The following is a 25150-nucleotide window of genomic DNA, read 5'->3' on the forward strand; positions in this document are numbered from 1 at the left end:
TCCAAAACCTTACACCCAGCTCCGTGAAGTGTATGATACTGACTTCAGTGGTACTGAGGGGTGTGTGTGTTTGTGTAATGAGACTTATTTAATAAATCCAATGTGCTAAAACTTCTCGAGAGAGTTGTAATCCCTTTTCTTGGAGGTGCTTCTTTGCTGATGCCAGTTTCTTTATTGTTGTTGTTGCTGCTGCTGCTGCTATTCCTGTAGCTCTGGCCCCCTTACTCAAGGCAACTAAGTGTTAGCTGTGAGAAATCCCCAGTACATGTTGGTTCTCAAATTCCAAGACTGCAGAGGGTCAGGTAGTTCATTGTCAAAATATACGTAGTATCTTGGTTAACTCTTTCAGGAAAAAAGAAAGGGGGGTAGTAGCTTGTAGAACAAAAGAAAACATTGTGACCTCCCATATATAATGTTTTGCCCTTGTCCTTATCATTTTTTCATCTTAACTTTTACCTTCCTTTGAACTCCCTTAATGTTTGAAGACAGCTCAACCAGGTTGTCAGCAAAATTAAATGATTGACAGGTAGTCTTGAATCTTCTATTCCAAGCGGAATACCATTCTTTTTCCACCTTTGTCTTCAGTAGAACACGTCTCTTTTGTTTGTTTTGACATCACCTTAAGCTTTGATTTGGTCCGTGTTTTTTGTGTTTGATGGGTGCTGACGTGAGAACCCCTCAAAGGTGCTTTCACTTTGCAACCTAGTTGTTTTAGTTTCTCCTTTCATTTATTTATCTAGATCGACATCTTCTCCCTGCAATAAACAACAGCAGCCCCCTTTGTAGAGCAGTTAATGAATTAGATTGGGCTGGAATTTGTTTCAGTGCCTCTCTCCTTTCTCCTGTTTCCAAAAGTCCAGATATATCATTACCAAACTTCACTCTTTAACTTACATTTTTCTGTCAAAGGCTTGTTCCTATGTAGTTTTTTTTTAAAAGCCTGTAAGGGCAAGAAGAGATTGGAAATGCATTAATATTCTAAAACATGTGTTTGTTAATTCATATTCCGCCTTTCTAGCTCAAAAATTAAACTACTCAAGACAACCTACAGCAAGAAATTGCTGAAATAGCACACATAGTGGATAAAACCAGTATAGACCTAAAAATTATACAAATGGAGAGACCAGCAGGAAAATATCCAGTCTGAAGGACAAAGGTTGTCTAAATAAAAACATATGCTGCAGGAGGCAATATGTCAACACACAGGAGTTGGGGAAAACATTTTTAGAACTGTAAGGATTGTTCAAAATGCTATTATTATTTTTAAGTGAATGAAACTAGGGCTTCAAAATGATACTAATTGGACTGAAGGCTCTACCGAGAACAATGAGATTTGATTGAGAGTGCTCTGCTTGTATTAAAACTATACTTGCTTCTGGAGAGAATTTGGTCTGGAGGTATAGGATTAGATCCATAGATGTCTTTCCGTCAATGCAAGGCTCTTCAGTCAAGCAGAGGCTACTGCAAATAGAGGAAGGGGTGTGCTTTTGGATGATTTTGCATTCCCTCCCCATGCTATCCTCCACACTGTTCCAGTGTATCCCCCCAAGCTCTGGAGCAGATTGGGTGGGTGGACTGGAGGACAGGATAATTATGTGATCATTGCCTCCACCCTACAATGGTAAAAGCCCTCTCTGGATCAAATAGTTCTCTACAAATTGAAGGACAACTTTGGGTCTACTGCATACCAGATGCTGTTTATATCTTCTAATCACCATTCAAGCTAATTGAGTTATTTTCATATGTTCGACAGTGAAATTTTGAGCTTTCAGTAAACAACTTACTATTTTCAGTCCACGTCACTCTTCTGTTCAGATGAATACAGTTTACACTAGCAATACAGTATTACATAACTCTGTACTGAACGTGTGCAAATTGATTCAGATGTACAAAAAATGAGACTTGCTTGATGGTATCCAAGGAATTTGAAGCAGGAGATTTTTTAATGGTTTTTAAAATGCTAAACAGCATATGCATTTTCCCCTCTAACAACCTGAGTTTAAACAGAATTAGATGTGAACTTGTGGAAACTTGATGGTAGTCATTGTTATTGGCATCTGTCTGTCTCAGGATGCCATGGAGGAGTGTTTGATGTGAAGTCAAACAATTGGAGAGTTAAAGGCTGTAGAGACCGATAAGGAAGAAACATGTTTTGTTGCAGATGAAGGCACCCGGTTGTGCTGCTGCAGATGCACCATGGCGTGTCTTAGTTCTGCCCTCCTCCCAGGGGTCATTCCTCCTCTGGTCACTGCTATGGATACGTGGCCTGACGGACTGCCTGTCTCCAGGCACTGCAGTTATATTCAAGTGATTCCCACACGGTGGGGTTGATGTTTCCAGCCGTCATGTCTCGTTTGTGGACATCTTTACAACAGAGTTGGTCTGCCAACTCCCTGTAGAGCACATCCTTGGGGATCCTGCCATCTTCCATTCTGTGGACATGTCCAAGCCACAGAAACAAACAACAAAATAAATATGAGATTAGGTACCCTAATCAATAATACTTGAGGGAAACATCAGGCTCTTCGATCAACGTAATCACCAAACCTAGCAGTTTTCTCTTTTCTCTTTCTCCTGTAATTGGTAAGAAAAAAGCAGGAAGGCTGCTACAATCATACACCATGCCAGAGTAAAACCACATCTTCCTTGCCAAACCATTAAACTGTAGCTACCAAAGAGGAGGGCCTACAGGTAACCTCAAAAAATCATTTTAATCTTTCCTAGGCTCAATACATTAGCCCACACAATAAAAATATAAACTAATGGAACATTAAGCCAGAAAGGGTTTTGTACGCATGTACTTGTTTGTGTGTATGTTTATTGTGTATGTAACAGGTGCAGTGTGATCCTACACATGTCTACTCATAAGTAAGTTCCAGTTCAGTGAGGCATTCCATATTAAGCAGGTTTAGGATTCTACCATTTAGGATTCTACCCTTAAGCTACACTCAGGATTAAGCCTCACTGGACAGGTTTCTGAATAGACATGTATAATATTGCACTATAAGTTATCGTATTACATTTCCATTCAGTCTTCCATTATTATGTAACTAAAAGAGATCCTTGACATATTAAATTATATGCATATTGAAACTTCACTCTTCAGACAAAAGTAAGGTTCTTTAATTAATAATCAATATTAATTTTAATCTGTTTGGTATTTTAACTATGTTTTAAGCAATTGTTGTTTCCCCCCCCTTAATTTTCTTGTTTTATTTTTTGTAAACAGCTGTGAGGTGTTTTTTTAAACAATCAAGTGGTATATAAATGTCAGTAAATAAATTAATAAGAGGCTCATTTGAATCTGGTGGCTGCAGATTGCTTAGTTCTGGATATTCTGTTAGCAGTAGGCATGCTTTCGCTCTTCAGGGTCTAGGGGCTTTATGGTTTGTTTTTTGGAGTGGTGGTGAACTAGCAGCACAATCAGTGAGCCCATGGCTTTGTTGTTTCCAAAATTAAACGAGTTTTGGATCACTTGTGAAAACAATTGCCTTCTAAAAATTATGTTGAAAATGCAAATAAATTCATTTCCCTTTTTTTTAATTAGATCAAATCCATTTTACGAACCAAAATCAAGTTCTGCTTTTAATAGTCAAGTTACTCCGCTACAAGAAATGGAAAGGAAGAGAAGAAGAAAAGCTCCTGAACCACCAATTCTCTCACCAAAGACAGAAGTGGAAACAAGTGAGAACAAGTCAGCTATTTGTGCGCTGAAGGAGCTTTCCTCTTCTCCCAAGGTATGTAACTGCCATGTTGCCAGTGTTTATAAATGCTTATTAAAAACTGAAATTCCTCTTCTATTTCACACATGGTATCTGTCAGGTGTGGGGGTGGTTGCTCCCGAGTAACCAGGCAGGACTCCGACCTGTCTTTTACAGGTTTTATTGGTGCAAACTATTTACAGTGTAAAACCCCAAAGTTCATGTCCGTCTTAGTCGCTTGCAGATTCCGGGAGTGGCCCCTTCCAGTTTCTTCCCCAACGTAAGAACTTAGACACCCCAAATCTCCGCCTCCCCTCTGCGCAAGCTGGGTGACGGAAACAGCATGTCTGTTTCCTGGCCAGCCGGGCTAGGTGAGGCACTTGGGCTCTCAGTATCATCTTCGAGCCCTCCCCCCGCCCGGCTACCCCCTTCCCCCTCTGATTCACGGGAGCTGTGGCTTTTCCCACCGCGGAGGCTCTCTGTATTCCCCTGCCCCCCTCCCCTGTTCCGATGGCAGTCCCCTGACAGTATCCTTCTCTGTTAGTAGATAAGTGGTTTTCGTTTGGCTATACAGCCTCCGATTATCTTCACTCTGCATGGGCAGAGCCAAGATTTTTAAAACTTCAATGGTTACATAAGTGCACAGCTGGCCCAAGTAGTTGTTCTGTGTTCCCCAGAATATGCATGACTTGTTTCCGCAGAAAGCTCTGAACATGGACCACAAATCATGTGAAGATATATTTAATGAATAGCAGATTTTGCAAAGCTTTTCTGTGAAAGTAGTATGAAACGATGCACCCTAAAGCAGTCCTGTGTGCACTGATATTGGAATTGGCCCCACTGAGCATAGCAAGACTTCCTTCAGAATTACTATACTTAGGATTGCACAGATAGACCAATTTTTTTTCCTTTTTTAAATAAATGAGCTTTTCACTATGAGAAAGAAAAGGCAAGTTTAAGAAAAAAACCACTTGAGTCATGTGCCAAGCACATCCTGCTAGGAAATTCAGGACATCTTAATTTCAAAATATATTTTCTGCATTGTTTGTAGAGCCAAATGCCACAAATTCATAATTTTTAAAGCATATGAAACTATTAAATGCTATAACTTAATAAGTTTATGGTTTCTATATACTTCAAAAATTGATGGAATACAAACAAATTTGAATTATTGTATTTGTTACTTTTTAGGCTGGATCTAAGACCATATTGTAAACCAAGAAGCTTCTATGAGCAAAATAACTTGTGCAGATTGAGGAAATCTCCATATATTTGCCTATTTAAATCATCTGCTCTGTTTTTACATTCTTGTTTCTATTATTCTTACACTTAATTTATTAATCATTTTTAAAACCTCAAGGTGATTTACAAATGGAATGACACATAAAATGATTTTTTAAATTTTTAAAGAAGGATTTTCATTTCACATATTGTTTAGCATATCTGTGACATGTGTTATCCCTTTTCTTGTGAAATGAGATGCATTTGTTCTTACTTCAAGTAAATTTACTGGTTGTGAGGTGCGGTGGTCAGTGCTTGAAGAATTAGAAAGACTCGTTCCTCAAGTAAATATGCTAAAAGGAAACAGCACAATTCACTGTTTTGAGGAATTGAAGAGGGAGATTTCCCTTTCTTCTACCCATCCCAAGAGTGGATGATTTCTCTTATAGGTGAGAGCGGATGGAAGGTGGAATCATTTTTTGTTTAGTACTGTATCTAGGCATAATATACAACACACAGCTTTACTTTGTGGTAAAAGAATTCTGTATTTCATTGTGGCTCCTGTTTTAGAAAGCGTCTTGGAAAGAGAGGATTTTTATTAGAAAATGATCCGTTTTGCTCATGATCCTATTGTTCTTCAAATCATGAGAAATGGGCTGCCATAGTGCTTTAGCAAATGAATTTTATAAAATACTTTACTGATAACCCTGCAGAATGGCAACCACCAAAATCACAAACTAGACTTTGGCAAACTTAAATAGACTGATCCATTCTGGAGAGGGGAAGGGAGTAAGTTGGGGTTTTGTATTTGCATTCCCCTCCCCCCTTTGTGTATTTGTTGTTATATATTGGAAATCAAGAAAACTGTTTATTTTAAGAAAAAGGGGAACAAATGAAAGACTGCAGCAATTATTTAACAGGTTTTTAGATAAAAGTAAAAACTATGTGCAATAGTATTACAGGGAATTCAATACAGGAAACAGTTGTATTTACCATTTCTTTTCAACAGTTTTTATTTGACCTAGCTTTCCCCCCATTAAATGGAGCCTCTTTGGGAAAAATATATATTGTGCTTTTTGTTTTGAGACCGGAAAGTAAAAGAGAGCGGGGGGAAATCTTTCGGCGTGGCCTCCAGACCCCTCTTAAAACTTATAGCCGCCCTTAAGGGCCCTGTATTTTAGTTATCATCATTTCAGTTAAAAGCTGAATGGAACTCCTTGTCACATCTATCAATCCACTACTTAATTAGGCAGAGAAGTTGCTGATGACTCCCTGTCCCTCAAGGGCTGATCTTGCCATTTCCTCAATCCTCCTAAGCAAAGAAGAAAGGCCGCTGGCAGAAGCCTACCCAGGTAGAAGTTGATCAGCATGTTAAATGCAGCAAAGAGCCCACTGGACGGGCACTCACAGTGCAGAATTACAGGGTTGCTGTTGTTGTTGTTTTAAAAAATGTTCTGTTGAAGCACTTACATTTAGTTTGGTTTGCAATGGAGTTTCAGTGATAAGGCTGAAGCATCTCACCCAGTTTCTGATTGTGATTAGGGAAAATAACCATTTTGCCGAGACCATAAGATAAGAAATGGCCACTTAAATCTGGTATTGGCAGAGACTGAGGATGGATGACAGGGAGATATATGTATATTTTAATCTGTTTACCTGATTGATAGTGCCTGCTGTTTGACCACTCAAGTTCTAGTTTGACAAGGGCTGGGGTGGGGGAACATTTGATTATTTGGCCAAGGGATTTCTCCTTGGCCAAATAGTGACAGGCCCAAGACTCTCTCCCTTCCCTCCTGGTTCAGAAGGCATTTTTCCTAATGAGACAGATCTTAATATTCCATACATGGTCATTGCTACTTTTCAGAATTGGGACAAGAACAGTGTCTGTATATTGCGGGTAGGACTCCTTTAGTCAGCATTTTGTATTCTGTTTTCTTTAACTTCTTCCTTTACTGGCGCTTGTCCTCTTGGGGGTCAAGTCCTCCACCAGAGGCTCAGAATCCCCTTGCCTTCTGGGTGGTGCTTCTGCTGTCACACTGATTGTGGCAATGTTGAGATGCCATGCCAGTGCAGCAGCGTGAGAATGCAGGGGTGTAAGACTAAAGCAGGTTCCCTTGTGTGCACCATGGCCCTTCTACCCAAACTCAGCCTTTCTTATATTTGTACCCCGTCCATCTGACTGGGTTGCCCCAGCCACTCTGGGCTGCTTCCAACAGAAGAAGATGGGCTCCCTTAAGAAGCATTCAGAGTCAAAGAGCAAGATCTTCCCAGAGAGCAAATTGCCGTGCAATAGCTCCAGTTAAATTGCTTCAACACTAAGCCTGCAGTAGTTTCAGTATCAGAAATGAGGACTTTTCTAGGCTCTTTATGCTCCAGCTGTTCATTTTTTAGCTCATTTTTGTTTTAAGGGAAACTGCCCAGTAAGGGCTGCTTCCCTTAATACATCTTATGACTTCATAATTAATTCTGACCACCCCAATTTGGTAGACTAATCATTAAAGGTTCTTAACCCGGCTCACCGTGAGAAGTCTCAAATTACTTAGCAAGATGTGAGCCCCTCTTTTAGCCCTTCTCAGTGGGTTTGTTTGTTTGTGTACACACGACTTCCATTAGGAGAGAGAGAGCAGATCTAAAATGAAATTCAAGCTGTATTAATGTTGGAGAAATGTTGCTGTTCACATTGGTACACAAATATGTTGAAGTGTAAATAGTTTCTTATTGAAGGGTATTCTGTCACCTTTATTACCCAATTAAGGTCAGATTAATTCAGTAAACAGTAACAGTTCTTATCCTTAATAGGCATATTACAGCCTGATTCTTAACAAGTACATTACTGCAAGTCTTCTTTCTTCTTAACAAGTCTTCTAGTGCTGAAGCAGCAGGGCCAGGGCCCTATTCTGCACACTTGCTCATTGTCTCTAGGGCATCGTTTGGCTTAGCCTTGTGGCATAGGGGATTCATATTTGTAAAATTCAGGTTTCTTTTTTCTTTTTCTTTTTCAAAACCTTTACTACAATAACTCGGGGCATATTAACTTTGTGATCCAGTAACTATAATACTCATCTGAATGAGTTTACGCATCTGAAAGAGTAGGTAAGAGTATTAGTCAAGAGATAAACATGGGAGTATTATCCTATAGGCATGTGCCAAATAAATGTTTCTCACAGTGTTCTCAGAACCTTGGATAGGAGCAAATGCAGGCTGAAATCCTACACAGAGTTTAAAAAAATAGATCTATTACTTCAAAGTAGTATGAGATTGAGTCAAAAATGTATTTGAAGTGTACCCTTTCATTATTGAAAAACTACTGGTACAATTCATTGGTGTGCTATCTTGGCTTTCATTTGTCTATCCCCTTTACATACATTTTTTCCTTGTCAGTCTTAAATCATAAGTACCGGTAAGTTGTTTAAACATGCTGTAAATGTTACTACTTGACTTTCTTATGGTATCAGGCTCCATTCATTTCAAAATGGTGGAGCTGTGTATCAGATTATCCTCTGGAGCATGTTATTCAAACTGGCCTTTCCCTCCTTGTCTACCAATGCAGACAAGTAGAGAGTTGTGCTGAGCTTAAGGCAGTGGCGGAGCTAGCTGCTCCGGCACCTGGAACGGCGCACATGCTATGTACCCGGGGGCAGGGGAAGAATCCTGGGAGGGGGCAGCCATGGCAAGTGTCCCATGGGGGGGCGGCAATGTCACCCCCCCCCTCAGGGATGACACCCAGGGTGAGCTGCATGCACTGCACCCCCCTTCCTCTGCCAGTGGGTTAAGGTATGCATAGATCTTGAAGTTTGGGTGGATATATGAACCCATGTGCAGATCCTCTTCCCCACACCAAAATTAAACCAGCCAGAGAACCATGTGACTAAAAGTTACATGCTAGGTAGGTGGAGGGTTTTCTTTCTTTCTTTCTTTCTTTCTTAGCGGTTGCATTGTGCTGCATTGGGTGCTGGAGAAGGAGGTGTTTGTTGTTCTTTTTGGAAGAAAGCATACACACCCAAGCACACAGTCGTATAGACTAAGGTTACCAGACATCCCCGTTTCCCGGGGACAGTCCCCAGATTTACAAATCAGTCCGCATACAAAATCCGTTGAAGTTGAAAAGTGTCCCTGGATTCATTGAAAAAAATCCGGTATCCTTGGTATACTATAGACAAAGTAAAAAAAAAGTCTTGTGGAACCTTAAAAACTAACTTGGGTATTATAACCATAAACTTGTGTGTACTGCAGTGTAGTCCATCAGATTCACGAAATGTTACCCTGAGTTACAGCTGTATGGGGGATAGGAAAGAATTGTAAACCAAGAGCTCAGAAGGAAATTGAATACAAAAAGTAAAAATGGTGCTAATTACATTATTAACAGTGGCCATTTAAGAGAGTGAGAGAAACAGTTGTTGATAAGACAGACATCCTGACATCTGGTGTGATTTTTGAATAGTAGAAATAATAGTAATAATAGCATTGAACCTTCTAATACATTGTCAGTCTCCTGACATTCCTTTGCTCTGGGAATGGCCATTCTTACCGAGTGTTCTTGGAGGTTGAAATATCGTCCTACTGGTTTTTGAATATTGCCATTCCTGCTTTCAAATTTGTATCTGTTGATTCTTTTGTATGTAGAGACTAGACTGTTTGTCCTGCACAGAATGTGTAATGACATTGCTAGTATATATCACACTGTAAAATGAACAGGCAAATGAACCTCTGATGTTGTGGATTACATTATTAGATCCTATATTAGGTGTTGTCAGAGTAGACATGGGTCCAAAGTTGGCACCTTGGGTCGTCTGCAGAGACCCTCTGGGAATACCATAACATTTTAATAGTCTGAAGATGGATTTTATGAATGGGACTAAATCATTTAGTAATATTTTCTCATTTGAAAGTTCTTGTTGTTGTTTAAATAGTTTTTAGTGTATTGAAACTATGTTTCTTGCACAATTAAAACTGATGAAAAATATAACCATAATGTAATAACTTAATCAAGATTATCAGATGGGAAATGGTCCTAGATCATTAGTGCACTTTTATAAAGAAGGGAGAGTGCAGTCCTCAAAGACTTGCAGCCATATTGCGCATCAGCATCACTCCAGGGTGATAAAAGCAACATAACTACTGTCTGTTCTTAGGCATTTGAACACTGTCTGCCAGAGTCTTTTACATTCATTCAGGGTGTGTCTCAGCCCCAAGGTCCAATTTCAAGCTATAATTAATCTTTTCATAAGGGCAAGATTAATTAGAGCACCATTTTTTCAGGGATACAATTATGTTTGCTTCTGAAATTTACCAACCTAAAATTGATACTGCAACACTGCAAGTATTAAGAGAAGGTGTGCCTTACCCTGAAGATCTGTCCAGTTTTACACACCCGTCCTCTGTACCAAGAGACATCTGCTGAGGGAAACAGGTAGAACAACATGGGTTTCAAGGTGTCAGCAGATCTGGACTTCTATCATATTGAAATGAGCTTAAGTATCTTGATGGATTTGATTGCTCTTGTGGCTATAAATGTGTGTTTTATGTAAAGGTAAAGGGACCCCTGACTGTTAGGTCCAGTCGCAGACAGCTCTGGGGTTGCAGCGCTCATCTTGCTTTACTGGCCGAGGGGGCCGGCGTACAGCTTCAGGGTCATGTGGCCAGCATGACTAAGCCACTTCTGGTGAACCAGAGCATCACACAGAAACACTGTTTACCTTCCCGCTGGAGCGGTACCTATTTATCTACTTGCACTTTGACATGCTTTGGAACTGCTAGGTGGGCAGAAGCAGGGAGCGAGCAATGGGAGCTCACCCCGTTGCGGGGATTCGAACCGCCAACCTTCTGATCAGCAAGCCCTAGGCTCTAAACCACAGAGCCATCCGTGTTTTATATAGTGTGTATTAAATGTGTATTTTATATCTGAAATATGCCTAGAAAAATGTCTTGAAGAACTATCAAAATAGATCTATTGAAAAATCAGGTTCCCTTTAGTTTCTGTATTCCAACTGTACTGTAACAAAAACGGTACCCCTTATCAGAAGTTCTGCCTACTTTTTGAGCTAAAAAACAGTGTAGCCCAGAGGTAAACAACCTTCCCTCCTCTTCTGCCCCACACCACTCAGAGTGTGATTGGAGTCATCTCACTCAGCTGCTTTTCCCATGTCTGAAGACCTCATAGCTAAGAATCCCCTTTACTGCGGTAACCTGGAGTTGCCTAGATGGGTCATTAATGTATAACTTAAGCAGGGATCACCTAAGGCCCTTAAGCCCTCTAGCAGGTGATTATATGTACCAATTATATATATCTATACAATGGATTGCTTTGATGTCCATTGGCTAACAAATTGTTTTTGATCTTCCCTCCACACCTCACTTTTAATTAATTTTCTTTTTCTCAGGTTGTGCTTCCATTCTCTTTGTTCCCTTGGTATTTCCCGATACCATCCCTGTTTTCGCCCTGCATCTCTCCACGTTGAATATAGCCCGCTTGTTCTTTGCGTGCCTTTGGAGAACAGCGTACCAATGGTGGCAATGGCTAGTGTGGTAATGCAGAGCTGCCCTACCCAAACCAGCATCACTGGACTGCGCAGGGGGTGGCAAGGTTGGAGCTGAGTGGACATGTCTGGTCAAAACTGTTTTATTTTCTTAGGCCTTTGCAGCTTGAATGCTTCTCATATATTTTACTACATATTATGCATACTCTTGATCTGTGTATGAATGCTTCAACCACGTAGACAAGAAAAGTCACGTGAATCTTGCCCCACCAAGGGGTGGGGTACAAATTCTGTGGGTAAGGCCCAAATTGTTGCATCATCACATTTCGTCACCTGCGCTGTGGAATTGCACCACAGAAAAAATTCTTCTATGTAGCTGCATGTGAAGTGTATCACTATGATGAGGAAAGCTTTCCTGATTTCACGGCTTCATTTCCTCTTTGATGCTATAGAAAAGCACTTGAACATGGGCGTCAAACTGACATAACTGGTGACTGAAGGGGAGAGTTTCATATCCTCAGACTTAGGTGGCTGGTGGTGGCAGGCCAAATGGCTGTGTGGCAAATATGGCAGACTGTATGGTAGAGCCGCTAGAGGCTGTGCTCTGATCAATTTTTGCATGCACAACAGGAAGGGATGGTGCTGTCCAGGCTGTTTTGCCATTTTTATGTCCCGGATGAAATCTGCTTGAAGGTGACCCTAGCCACAGATTTTAGCTTTTTCTGCTCTGTCTCTTGATATCAGGACCAGATTCCCCACTTACAGATGGCTGCCTAATTTGGTGGTACTGAATTTAAATTAGTATTTTTAAGCTGCTGAAGTCTACATAATTAGTAGTATTCTCACACAGCTAGTTTGTGGTTGTTATTCTAGTTTACATTAAGTATTTATCGTATTTTTTGCTCTATAAGACTCACTTTTTCCCTCCTAAAAAGTAAGGGGAAATGTGTGTGCGTCTTATGGAGCGAATGCAGGCGGCGCAGCTATCCCAGAAGCCAGAACAGCAAGAGGGATTGCTGCTTTCACTGCGCAGCAATCCCTCTTGCTGTTCTGGCTTCTGAGATTCAGAATGTTTTTTTTTCTTGTTTTCCTCCTCCAAAAACTAGGTGCCTCTTGTGGTCTGGTGCGTCTTATAGAACAAAAAATACGGTATTTTGCATTTTTGTTCCTTGATTCACTTCTTTGTATGTATTTCCCCTCTGACAAGAGAGGGAATGTATGTATTTCCCCTCTGACAAGAGAAGAAAAAGAAAATGTACATATTATTTAAGTTCTCTATCATGCTGAGATGATGGTGGACTTGTGGGGTGGGGGGGAGAATCCAAACAAAAATGAAAAGTATTCTTTACTTATCTGGGAGCAGTCCTTGCTGCTGTTGAGCAGCTGCAGCGCTTCTAATATTTTTAACCATGTCTGATCAGAAGTAAGTGCTACTCAATTCATTAGGGTGTACTCCCAGGTAAATGGGGTCAGGATTCTTGCTGGGCAAAATAGGTACAGTTAGCTTCAAGAAGGTAGGCATATTTTTCATGCTTTTCTAACTACACAACAGTTGGTTTACTTGCAACAGCTTTTTCTGAATGAAGTGATTATGTGTTTAGGAAGAGAATAATATTGTGGAAAAAGAAAAAACACGATGATGTTACTAATTACAGAACAGCCTGTAATGGGGAGGGGAGGAGAAGAAGAATGAATTGTGTTGTACACTGCAGGAAGCAAACAGCAATGGAACAGAAAGAGCCCCTTCTTCAATGAATATGTGTCAGGGTGGAAACTGACATCATGTTTTAGCAAACGGAAGTGTTCTTTTGTTTAGGGATAGTTTGCAAACCCGTGCTGCAGTGTTGTCTAGCTTATATATTCACTGCATCCTTAGGACACTATACTTTTGACAAATTAAGATTTACTAACCAAAACTTTGCCCTAGAGTCTGATGACGTTGATTAGATATAAGCACATAATAACTCTGTGCAGCTTATATTTGGAAATACTAATGCTTACTTACCCTGATACTATTGCAAAATGTTAGGTAGACTCTGTTGACAGCAGCTCAGAACAAATGGTACCTACTATGGATGCAGAGAACCAAGTTATACTGCTTTTAGAGAGCAGTATAAAATAACTTGTCAATCAAAAGCTTAGTGGCCCCAGAGTCTACTACTACTACTGCTATTATTATTATTATTATATATATATTCAAACTTTTTTCATGACAGAGACTCAAGGTGGTTTACACATAAAAGCATAGAAAAATATCAGTAGATAGATAGATATAGATAAACAGTGGTACCTTGGGATGCGAACAGGATCCGTTCCGGAGCCCCGTTCGCATCCTGAACGCAATGTAAGCTGCGATGGCATGTCTGCGTGTGCGCAAGTCACATTTTGCTGCATGTGTGTGATGTCATTTTGAGCGTCTCCGCATGCGCGAGTGGTGAAACCCGGAAGTAACCCGCTCCGTTTCTTACGGGTTGCCACGGAGCGCAACTCGAACGCACTCAACCTGAAGCACATTCAACCCGAGGTATGGCTGTAGATATCCTGTTAAAACATACAGATAATTACCATAAGCATATCAAAGCAGCAGTCCTTTCCTTAAAAACAGACACTTCCCAAAAGCCTGTTGAAACAACAATGTCACCAGTGGAAGGACAACAAAGAGGGAGTCAGTCTAATTTCTCTAGCAGGGAAGTTCCAAAGTCTGGGAGTGCAGCAATCACACAGGGTCCCCGGACATTTCACCGTCTATTGATCCCTGTGCCACCACTTTATTTCTCGCTGCCACCACCCAGGCCCTACCTGGTAAAATACTGAATCCAGTCAGGGTTAAGTTGGAATATAAACCTTTGTTTATTTATTGCAGTTTAACAAGCGTGTGGTTTCATAAAGGGTCTCAATCAATTACAATCATGGGCTGCCTATCCAGACCTATAACTTCCGCTTCCCGCTCTCACTCATTAAACCACCTCTCAGATATTTACTTGTCTTCCTAGCTCCTAACTGTTCCTGACTCAGCTTATTTCGCTACACTAACTCAACCTACCCACAGACTCTATCCCCATTCACTCCCACTCCAACCAACCTCCCAACGAACTCCATCCCTTCGTCCCTCCCAGAGCTGGTTTTATAGTCCCTCTGACTCCACCCCCCTGGGTTCTGATTGGGTAACCTGTTTAACTATTTCCTCTTCAGCACTCTCATATGTTAACGTCACATGGAGCAGCCACTGAGAAGACCCTCTCCCGCATCTGTAGTAAGCATTCCTGTGAAGGTGGCAGCACTGTGAGAAGGCCCTTCCCCAAGGATCTCAGAACCTGAACAGGTTTTATGAGGAAAAACGGTCTTCAGATAGCTTGGACCTAAGCCGTGTAGGGCTTTATAGGTCATAGCCAGCACTTTGAATTGTGCATGGAAACAGACCAATAGCCAGCGGAACTGTTCCAGCCAGGGAGTCGTCCGCACCCTATAACCAGCTCCCGTCAACAATCTGCAGCAGCTCTTTGAGCCAGCTGAAGTTTCTGAGCACTTTCCAAAGGTAGCCCCACATAGGACATGTTACAGTAATCTAAAGAGGATATAACTAAGGTGTGCACTGTTGGGCCAAGATCAGACACCCCTACTGCTTTTTACTAGAATCATAAAATAGTAGAATTGGAAGGGACCCCTGGGGGTCTTCTAATCCAACCCCCTGCAATGCAGGAATCTACCAGCTCATGCATTTTTATTCAATGGAAGATGTGACAATTATCTTCTTGATTAGAATTTGCCTGCACCTTGTGGTTTGTTCAGAGTGAGACAAACAATATGCCTGTGTTTGGAAGTAGTGCTCAGACAAACCATGGCTTAGCTCTGGGTAGCAGCGGTGTAGTGGGCGTGACAAGGGCGTAACATTAAGCCAAAACGTTGGTTCATTCCAGATAGTGCAACAGCAGGTTTTGTGGTCTAACCATGGCTGCAGGGCACCAAGTTTCCTTCCCCTTTGTTCAGTCCTGCTTATCCTAGTCTGCCAATAGAAAAAGTGCTGTGCCCTTTCCAACATCATATACCCAAACTAGCAGACTGTAACCACTGAGTTCCAACCGATGTATGAAATTCTTCTCCTTGGGCTTCTGCCTGTTCCTGAGCTGCAGAAGGCAACAATGATTTCAGGGCAATGCTTTCTTTGCTTACTCACTGCCAGCCCACCAAGCAAGTACAAGCCCTGCCTGCTTCTCAGAAGTAATTCTCACACTACTCCTCATAGTACATATAGAACATTTTGTTCCTCTTCAGGTTCTGAGCTTTACATTTTTTCTTGCATGTATAGAGCTCCTTGTGTACAGATCTCCTTGTGTACAGATCTCCACAGACCTTTGTCTGGTGTATTTTGCTGTTCTGAGATCCTCTGGAGCCTTTCTGTTTTCAAATGTTTAAAACAAAATTGGAGCTTCTCTTTTAAACATTATGCTAAAGCAATTGGTTTATTACTGATTTTTAGTTTCACTTTTTGCTCTAAAATGTGCATCCAACATCATGAATGAGATATCTTAAGCGATTCTTAATGTTAGTTGTAGATCAATAGTTCCTTTGGATTAAAAATAAGACCAGCATGCTTGCTTACAAGTGTGCCTTTTAAAAATATACAGCCTCATTAGAACCTGGTTGTGGTTTAATCAAACCCCTTGCCTGGTAATAGTTTTAGAAGAATGTGTGAAAGGCAAATGTGACCAGTACATATGGAAATGGGAGAGGGATTGTGTCGATTCAAAATAGTTTTACAGTACTGTATAATGCAGTCTACCGATATAAATTTACCAGTAGAATGTATGAGCTTCATGTCCTAAAAAAAGGGCACAGATAATTTTAACCTCCATTTATGAGCTGTTTAATTCATTGCTTTGATAAATATACCGTATTTTTCGTCCCATAGGACGCTCCGTCCCATAGGACGCACCTAGTTTTTTGGGGGGGAAATAAAGGAAAATTTTTTTCCATTATTTCCCCCCCAAAAGCAGGTCGGGGAAACCGAACCAGGTCAAGGAACAGCGGGGTGGCGGCGCTGCGCCTCCCTGCTGTCCCCCGAGCTTTTGGGGCTGGCCAATGTCTGCCCGGCGCGAGGGGCGCTCTGCTTCAGGGCGCCCCACCAGCCGGGCGGCAGGCTGCTATCCGCAGCGTGAGGAGCACTGCGGGGAACTCCTGGAGGGCTCCCGACGCTGCGGATGTATGCCTGGCGTGAGGGGCGCCCTGAAGCAGAGCGCCCCTCGCGCCAGGCAGCAGGCTGCTATCCGCAGCGTGGGGAGCGCTGCGGGGAACTCCTGGAGGGCTCCCGATGCTGCGGATGTCTGCCTGGCGTGAGGGGCGCCCTGAAGCAGAGCGCCCCTCACGCCAGGCAGCAGGCTGCTATCCGCAGCGTGGGGAGCGCTGCGGGGAACTCCTGGAGGGCTTCCAACGCTGCGGATGTATGCCTGGCGTGAGGGGCGCCCTGAAGCAGAGCACCCCTCGCGCCAGGCAGCAGGCTGCTATCCGCAGCGTGGGGAGCGCTGCGGGGAACTCCTGGAGGGCTCCCGACGCTGCGGATGTATGCCTGGCGTGAGGGGCGCCCTGAAGCAGAGCGCCCCTCGCGCCAGGCAGCAGGCTGCTATCCGCAGCGTGGGGAGCGCTGCGGGGAACTCCTGGAGGGCTCCCGACGCTGCGGATGTCTGCCCGGCGCGAGGGGCGCTCTGCTTCAGGGCGCCCCTCGCGCCAGGCAGCAGGCTGCTATCCGCTGCGTGGGGAGCGCTGCGGGGAACTCCTGGAGGGCTCCCGACGCTGCGGGTGTCTGCCCGGCGCGAGGGGCGCTCTGCTTCAGGGCGCCCCTCGCACCAGGCGCCAGGCTGCTATCCGCAGCGTGGGGAGCCCTGCGGGGACCTCCCGCAGGGCTGCCTAGGGTGCGGATGTGTTCCCGAAGCGCCGGGCGCTCTGCTTTCAGTGCGCCTGGCGCTCCGGGAAGCAGGCTGCTATCTGCAGCCTAGACATCCCTGCGGGACCTCCCGCAGGGCTGCCTAGGCTGCAGATGTCTTCCTGAAGCCTTCAGCGAAAGCCTGCATTCGCCCCATAGTACGCACCCAGATTTCCCCTTCATTTTTGGAGGGGAAAAAGTGCGTCCTATAGGGCGAAAAATACGGTAACTCTCATACATTAGTGTGGCAACATTTGGTCAACAAGTTTCAGTAGTAGTTTGTTAGTTTTCTAATGTATGGGTCTGCTTCTCTCAAAGCTGCCTTCAAATTAGGACAAAAACCTAATTAACTGTGTTGTGGGTAGTAACTTGGAAACAGTAGTCTTCTGCTTCTCTGTCTATTCAGTTTTATCTAAGATTGGTGGATAGGCCAAGGTTTTCGGCTAGACACTTTCAGTGCTTATATATTTTCTGTATACCAGGACAGCAATAATGTAGGTGAGGTCCTAGAAACCTAGAAAGGCCAAAGAGAAGACCAAAGACTCATCAAATAAGGTGTAAATCAGAGTCCCCAATATTTCTTTCAGCTATCAACATTTGTAGCATCCATGATCAATTCAAAATTTAAATGTCCCTGGCTTAAAAGTAATATTACGGTAGTTTATAAAGTTGTCACAAGAAACAAGACTTTGGGCTTCCTATAATTTCACAAATTAAAGGTCGTCATTTAACATGGCAAATCCTTCATGCTTACACATGTAGCTGAGTATTCTGAATATTTAAACCTAAATTCCATTAGAGCAGTTTATTTCACTGAAATATAGTTTTTAGCAATTGTGTCTCAGACTGCTGCTTTCTCCACTGATTGCTGCATTGCTGTTACATTAAATTATAAATTAGAGACAATTAGATTAGTGGATGGGACTTAAGGAAAATCAATGTAGACAACTCGTTTAAAATTCACACTGCTCTCTAAGGCTTGCTATCTTACAGTTTGCTTTCCAAGGATTCCTCATCTAGACCTTCATCGAGAACGTCAGCTATTCTGCCCTTGGAACATGCAGAGGGGTCAGCCTAAGACTTATAATTTGCTGGTTCTTCTCTTGTTCTAATAAGATCAGATATTAGGAAGCTGCTTTATGCACAGTCTAGTGGGTCATCTACTTTGACTAGCAGCCGTTTTTTCACATTTCATAGAATCATAGAATTGTAGAGTTAAAAAGGACCACAAGGCTAATCTAGTCCAACCCGCCTGCGAGGCAGGAATCTTTTGCCCTACCAAGTGAGTCATCTTCGGGTTTCAGACAGTAGTCTCTTCCAGTCCTACCTGGAGATGCCAGAATTTGTGTGTGCAAAGCATGGGATCTGCCATTAAGCTGCGCTCCCTCCTGTTATTTTGTAATGCTAAATTTAGCTAGTAAAACAACAATTAAGAAAAACTGTGAATGTCATAACAGGTTAAACTGCAATCCTAACCACATTTACTTAGAAATAAGTCCAACTGATTTCAATGTGGTTTCTTCCAAAGTAAGTGGGATTACAATTGCAGCCTTAATCTCTTTTAATATCTATGAACATTATAAAATAGTTCTGTGTACTTTGTAGTGCTTTGTGGATATTATACAAAAATCAGATGATGCAAATTATTTCCATCCTATTGGATGGTCAAATTGAAACTGTAGACAACGTGCTTCTCCAGTCCTTGTTTTATAGAGATTTATACTTTGACCCTATTCTGCCAATACTCCAGAAATATATGGGAAGTTCTAAACAGTTTCTTGCCACTCTGCTGCTCCTAGATAATAATCCAGTTATAACATACAAGGTGGCCAAATTTTGTGCAGCAGCAATTAAAATAGGACATACAATGACTAGCACTCAGGATTAGTATAACATATTGACTGATGGACATTCCTGGGTCAGAAGGGTTACTTTAAGTATACCAAAGGCCTTGGGAATACCAGTAGGGGTATTTTTAAAAAGCAGATCTCTGGGTCATATTATGAGTTGCTTTTGAGAGTATATGACAGGATAGTAGGTGGCTCCTTTCGGATGTATCTTAAAATGACATGGGATTATTTTGCCTCTAATTTATTGAAAATATGTGGGTGGGTTCAGCGTACATGGGTGGATCTGAAATTATGAAGATTGTGTTTGTTAAGCTTTGTGTTGGAATCCAAATGAAAGATTTGGAAGTATGTGAGTTGATATGGTAAAGAAACTGGAAGATTAAATATGCCGTTTACCAGGATACAGTTGTCCATCTTATCCCCAAACTCTGCTGTTCAGACAAGATGTGCAGAATGTTACACAGCAGCAGTGTTACATGGCCAGTTGCTTCTAGTATTTTTGTCTTAGACAAAAACAGGTTGAATGAAAAACTTGATTGTTTCCAGTATTCTTTCATAGCTAATATATACAGTTCACTGTGTTTGAATATGGTTTGTTTCAGAGTGTTTAACTCAGGGAGAAAGGGAACAGTATTTATTTTATGCTTGTTTTTAAAATAAAATAATAAGCACCAGAATTACATTATCTTTTTCCTTAATAAATGGCAGGTGCTTTTTGACTTGAGTAAAACACATATTTTTTAAAAAGTCAAAATCAGCTATGGGCATATTAGTAAAATTAAACAAAAAAATAAAATTAACCTCACTACATTGATTTATCCTTTCATTCTAAAAAACACACCTATAGATTTAAACTCCGTTACTATTTTGGGTTTTTTAGGAAGTGGTATTTTTTTGCAGTTCTCTGGATTTTTTTCCTTTTGTTTTGGCTGAGTACACATTTACCAAAAGAAACCTATATGTGCAATGAAGGCAAAGACAAAAAGCGCCAAATAGCACCCAGTATAGGAGCCAGGTTAATAGGCATTGCCATTCGCATGGTGTGTGCGCACCATGTCTTATATTCAATTTATATGGGGCTTACTTCCCCCCCCCCCAATATTTTATTCAAGTTGGCACCCCTGCCATCCAGTATTTTACAGTTTATGATGACATCTCTAAAATCTTGAGTTCTTTGTGCCAGTCTGTTTTCTGAATGACTCACTGTAATAATGAATTAACCAAGTCAAGCTAGCCGGTGCAGTGACTTGGGGGTAGGTTTGGGATTGTCGTCTTTTTAAAAAGTATGATTAACTAGTTACATATGCATAGTGGGAAGTGGCAAGCAAGGGAGTTGGGCCTGATCTGTAATTGAAATCCAAGTAAAATAGTTAATCATCTCTAATCTTAATAGCCTCCTTCTTTTTTTGTGCAGTTACCAGTAGTCATTGGCAACACAGTCCTTCTTGGGGGGTGGGGGTGGGAAGGGAAAATCTTGCCATGAAAACTAAAAAATTAATCAGGGTTTTAGAAGGAGTGTTATTTATTTGTGTGTAATGCCAGACAGAAAATCTTCCTGTTTTCTTCAGCAGTTCAGTTTTGAGGGTTGGCAAGCCAGCATAATAAAACCAAATGGTCCTGAGATAATTCCAGCATGTTAGCTAGCTGCATGTTCTACAACAGAATTATTTAGCCCATGTTCAACAGTGTGCTTGCTATCGCTCCTCCATTTGTTGAATTCAGGATGACCTTTGCATGAATAAAGTCAAATAGGATTAAGGATGGAATTTTCAACAATGGGAAAGAGCAACAGATGTAGCCGACGTTGAACGTGGGAGGATTCTTGATGCACAGTTGCCTAAAGCGTCTATATGTGGGTGACATTTTTTTTTCTTAAAGAGAATAAGTTTTTCTGAGGAAGTACATGAGAAAATAAATAAAGCCTGAAATATTCCAGGTAGAGAGATCTGAATGCTATGTTTTGGGAATGACTTTAATTAGCTGTGGTTTCCTTTTAAAAATTGCATTAATATGTCATGTGACTTTAAGATTTGTGTTCACCTTTATAATAAACAATAGGAGACAAAGATCACTTTTTTATAATTTGAAAAAGTGTTTTTGTTAATTAAATATTTTGGGAAAATTACTAGAACCAATCATAGGGATTTTTCCTGAATATGCCTCATAAGACAAAGTGGGAGGAGGGATTTGCCTTGCACCTGAGAAATACCTAGGGCGGGTTTTTTATTTTTTGTTTAATCATAGTATGAGTTTATTTCATGATATTTTCAATAAATTAATGTAACATTATTTGCAGTGCAGAAACTTTAGACTATTTCTGATACTGAAAGTTGTCCCATCACATTCACATAAAATTTATTTTATTCTATGTGCATATATTCATTATTTTAATTATAATAAGCTTTCATTCATAAAAAATGAGTTCATATACGTTTGTTAGAATATTTAGCAAATTGTTTCCATTTTTCAATTAGTTTTCTGATGTTTTGTATTGTAGTCGCTTTTACTTCTAAGAAATACAGTGCATTCTTATACACCCTTGCCCTGGCCTAACTCCCAGATCAGTGTCCATAAGATTGTGACCTTAATATATTAAGTGCCTAAGGCGACGCTTGTCCTGTTTAACATGTATAATCTTGCATTATAATTGGTGCATCAGAGAATATAACTTCAAAGTGTTTAAAGACCCATTGAAGTAAATAAGGTTTACGTAGGTTTTGACTCTAAGACTCCAATCCTATCCACACTTCATTGATATTAAGTCTCATGGGAACCAAAACAATTGCAAGGAAATCAATGGAGTGTACTTCCAGACACCAGCCTAAACCTTTCTTAAGCTGTCTATCAGGCTTTTTTTCACATTTTTCTAACCAATATTAAACCAATATTAAACTGCATTTTTTTAAAAAGTAAAAAATAACTATCTGGATTTCAAGACTTGGGTCAAAAAAAGGAAATAAGCTCCCTCCTGAAAAAACCAGGACCTTCTACTTTCACATGAATTTAGCAGATGCAGAATCATGAAGAGATTCAAAGGAGGATACAGTGGCTTGCTTTATCTATCCCTGACCAGCTTTGCTGTGCCTTTAGAATCAAGCATTAGTAAATTAACAGCAATCCACAGAAAACCCAGTTGCTGTTTGCTCTGCTTCAGTGGTAAAACACAGGTTTCCCAAGAAAAAGTGCCGGAACAAAACAAACACACACTCAGACACAGAGCTTTGAAATATTTATCTTTGCCTAGAAACACAGCACAAAAGCCAGTCTGGATGAACCCTATGTTACAAATATGTTCTTTTATATTTGGTGTGTCCATGATCTCATGATCAGCTCAGATTTAATGTAGATACAACATTTCTCCAACCTGCATCAGCTGCCTGCTCAGAGCCAGGAAATCATGTAGCTGTGAGAGTAGATGCTAATGGCCACATACTATGTCATGGTTGCTTAAATATTATCCATGTCACAGGTCTCATTGTATGGACGTGCATTTTGGGTAGAACCTAGGCTGCAATCATGTGCATGTTTACTTGGGGACATAGTGAACATACTTCCAAGTAAGCAGTTGACTAACTTTTGTGGAAGCCCAAGGGTAGTCGTTTGTCCTGTGGATTTATTTTTGACAAATCTTTGAAGTTTTGTTACTCGATTTGGGCATATGTGCAATAAGGGCTTTATGGAGCCTTTCACTGGAACTGAAAGGCAGGATCTTGAGTCCAACAGCAACCTTATAGAGAAAGAGAAAGAAACAAAAACATATTTTCTGTGTGCAGAACTTTTCACAACTCATCATATAGTGTATATGGACTCACAGATTATTGATTCACTTGACTGCAACAAGTGTTGAAGCCCTGTTTCAAAAATTGCACCAGTTTTATTAAAATGCAGCAGTTTTGCACAATTTACTGTCATACTTCAACTATTATTAATCATACAATCTTGCACATGTCTGCTTGGTAACTGAGTACAGGTATTGCAGCCTTAGAATATCTTTTAAACTTTTACTGCACAAAGTAAATGAACCTCTGGCACTAAATTCTAAAAACCAGCTGTGCCGGTTTTGCTTCATGAGCTTAACAGGTGTTTTGATGCACACATGGCATACCCACACTCCCCAGGTTCCCTTCTTCCTTCAGTGAGCAGTCAACTCTCTGTATATCCAAAAAGTTGTGTACACAAAACAACAGCTTTGATTTTTATCTGCTTTATTTATTTACATTAGGAAGGAAACAGGTTCACACACATGCCATGCTTTTATTTTTATTTTTTTATTTATTAGATTTCTATCCCACTCTTCATCTAAGTATCACAGGGTGGTTTACAATATAAAAACACAAAAATGCATAACACAGTAACAAGCAAAAACAGTACCTCCACACACAGTTTAAAAGGCCATAGATTGTTTGATTGGCCAAAGGCCTGGGAGAAGAGGAATGTTTTTGCCTGGCACTTGAAGATATGCAACAAAGGTGCCGGGCCGGCCTCCCTGGAGAGAGCGTCCCACAAACAGGGAGCCCCTGCAGAAAAGGCCCCTTCTGGTGTTGCTCCCGCTGGGCCTCCTGTGGAGGAGGTGCACAAAGAGTCTCAGAAGATGATTGCAGGGTCTGGGTCAATCCTTGAGGTATTGTGGTCCTGAGCCATTTAAGGCTTTGTAGGTCAAAACCGGCACTTTGAATTGGTCCTAGGAACTAATTGACAGCCAGTGCAGTCTTTCTCAGTATGGTAAACAAGAACCCCCTTCAGCCCCAGCCAGTCAGCACAGCCATGCTGAAGGACACCAAAGTGGAGAAGGCTGCTCTAAGGCAATGGAGGCCACAATTGTTTTTAAATATTTAGTGGCATGTGACCTCTTGCATAGTAAATATATAGGTACAGAGTTGCTCCCTTTATACTTATTAAAAACCCATCCCAACATTTTTATTTATCAAATAAAGCATCTAAGTGTATGTACTCCTCTAGAAGTAAAGCTTTTTTTTATTATATTGGAACTTATAGTTTAAAAAGAGTTGTATGGTTTTCTGTATGCACAATTAAGCAAAATACATTAGATCAAATCTGAATTAAGAAACACCAGGTTTATGTTCAGGATCGTAAACTGGTTCAAGTACACATCTTGATTCAATATCTGTATATATGCTGATTGAAACAGTGTAGGGCTGAGTTTTGCATTTGCATCACTTGTGATGTGGCTAACACCCACACACTACATGCTTAGACTTGACTAGTAATTATGATTGAGCTGTAAAATGTTTTGACAGTTTTTAACCATTGTGAGATAGCTAATAAGCTAACGTGTGGCATTAAAGTTTAGCTGTTTGATTTATGGTTTTTTTATAGATTTTTTTTTAAAATAAAACTTTTTAGATTACTACTACATTACAACCACACAGGTACCAAGCATCCGCCCCATTTTATTCTATGTAGAGAATTGCTCTGATTTCACAGAAGTTGATTTCTTGATTAATAATGGTCCCAAAATTTTGTTAAAGAGCTTTTGGTGTACAAGTTTTTACTAAACTGCAGTTGCACCAAATTTTAATCATACTAAAAGGTACCCAAAGCACTTTCTTGGAAGACCATTCAACTGAAATTAGTGAGGCAATTTTTATGCAGCATGTTTCAAATCTGAATTAACTGTGTGTTTTCTAAGAACGCAGATACAGCAGTATACAAACTAGGAAATTACTGTAGACCTATGATCTTTTATTTATCAGGAGATATGTATATTTTTGCAAGTCCAGGCAACAAGCTTAATCACAAATATATGTAGGATATTTTGTAGTTCCTAGAGAAAGTGTGTCAGGCCTCTTAAACTGGGCATGTAGCCAGTTTAGATAGAAGAATGCATATGTAGTGTTTGGGAGTATGTCTGTGTGTGTTTTCAGGGGGCATTAACTGTTGGCTCAACAGATAGCTATTAGTTGAATTAAATTTCAGAATTGCAATGGAAAAACAGCACCTTTCCCTCTGTGCACCCCACTAGTG

General features: G+C 40.9%; 1 protein-coding gene across 10 annotated transcripts in view; it reads left to right on the top strand.

Moving 5' to 3' along the window:
• Window positions 1-25150, top strand: part of EHBP1 (EH domain binding protein 1) — a 270182-nt gene that overhangs the window by 114513 nt on the left and 130519 nt on the right. For all 10 annotated transcript variants that reach the window (XM_083435289.1, XM_083435286.1, XM_083435290.1 and 7 more), the window contains one exon: window positions 3548-3737. In XM_083435289.1, the coding sequence (XP_083291415.1) occupies window positions 3548-3737 (190 nt within the window). The remainder of the gene's footprint in view (window positions 1-3547; window positions 3738-25150) is intronic.

This window comes from Podarcis tiliguerta, assembly GCF_965153285.1.
Source record: "Podarcis tiliguerta genome assembly, chromosome: 3".
Lineage (NCBI taxonomy): Eukaryota > Metazoa > Chordata > Lepidosauria > Squamata > Lacertidae > Podarcis > Podarcis tiliguerta.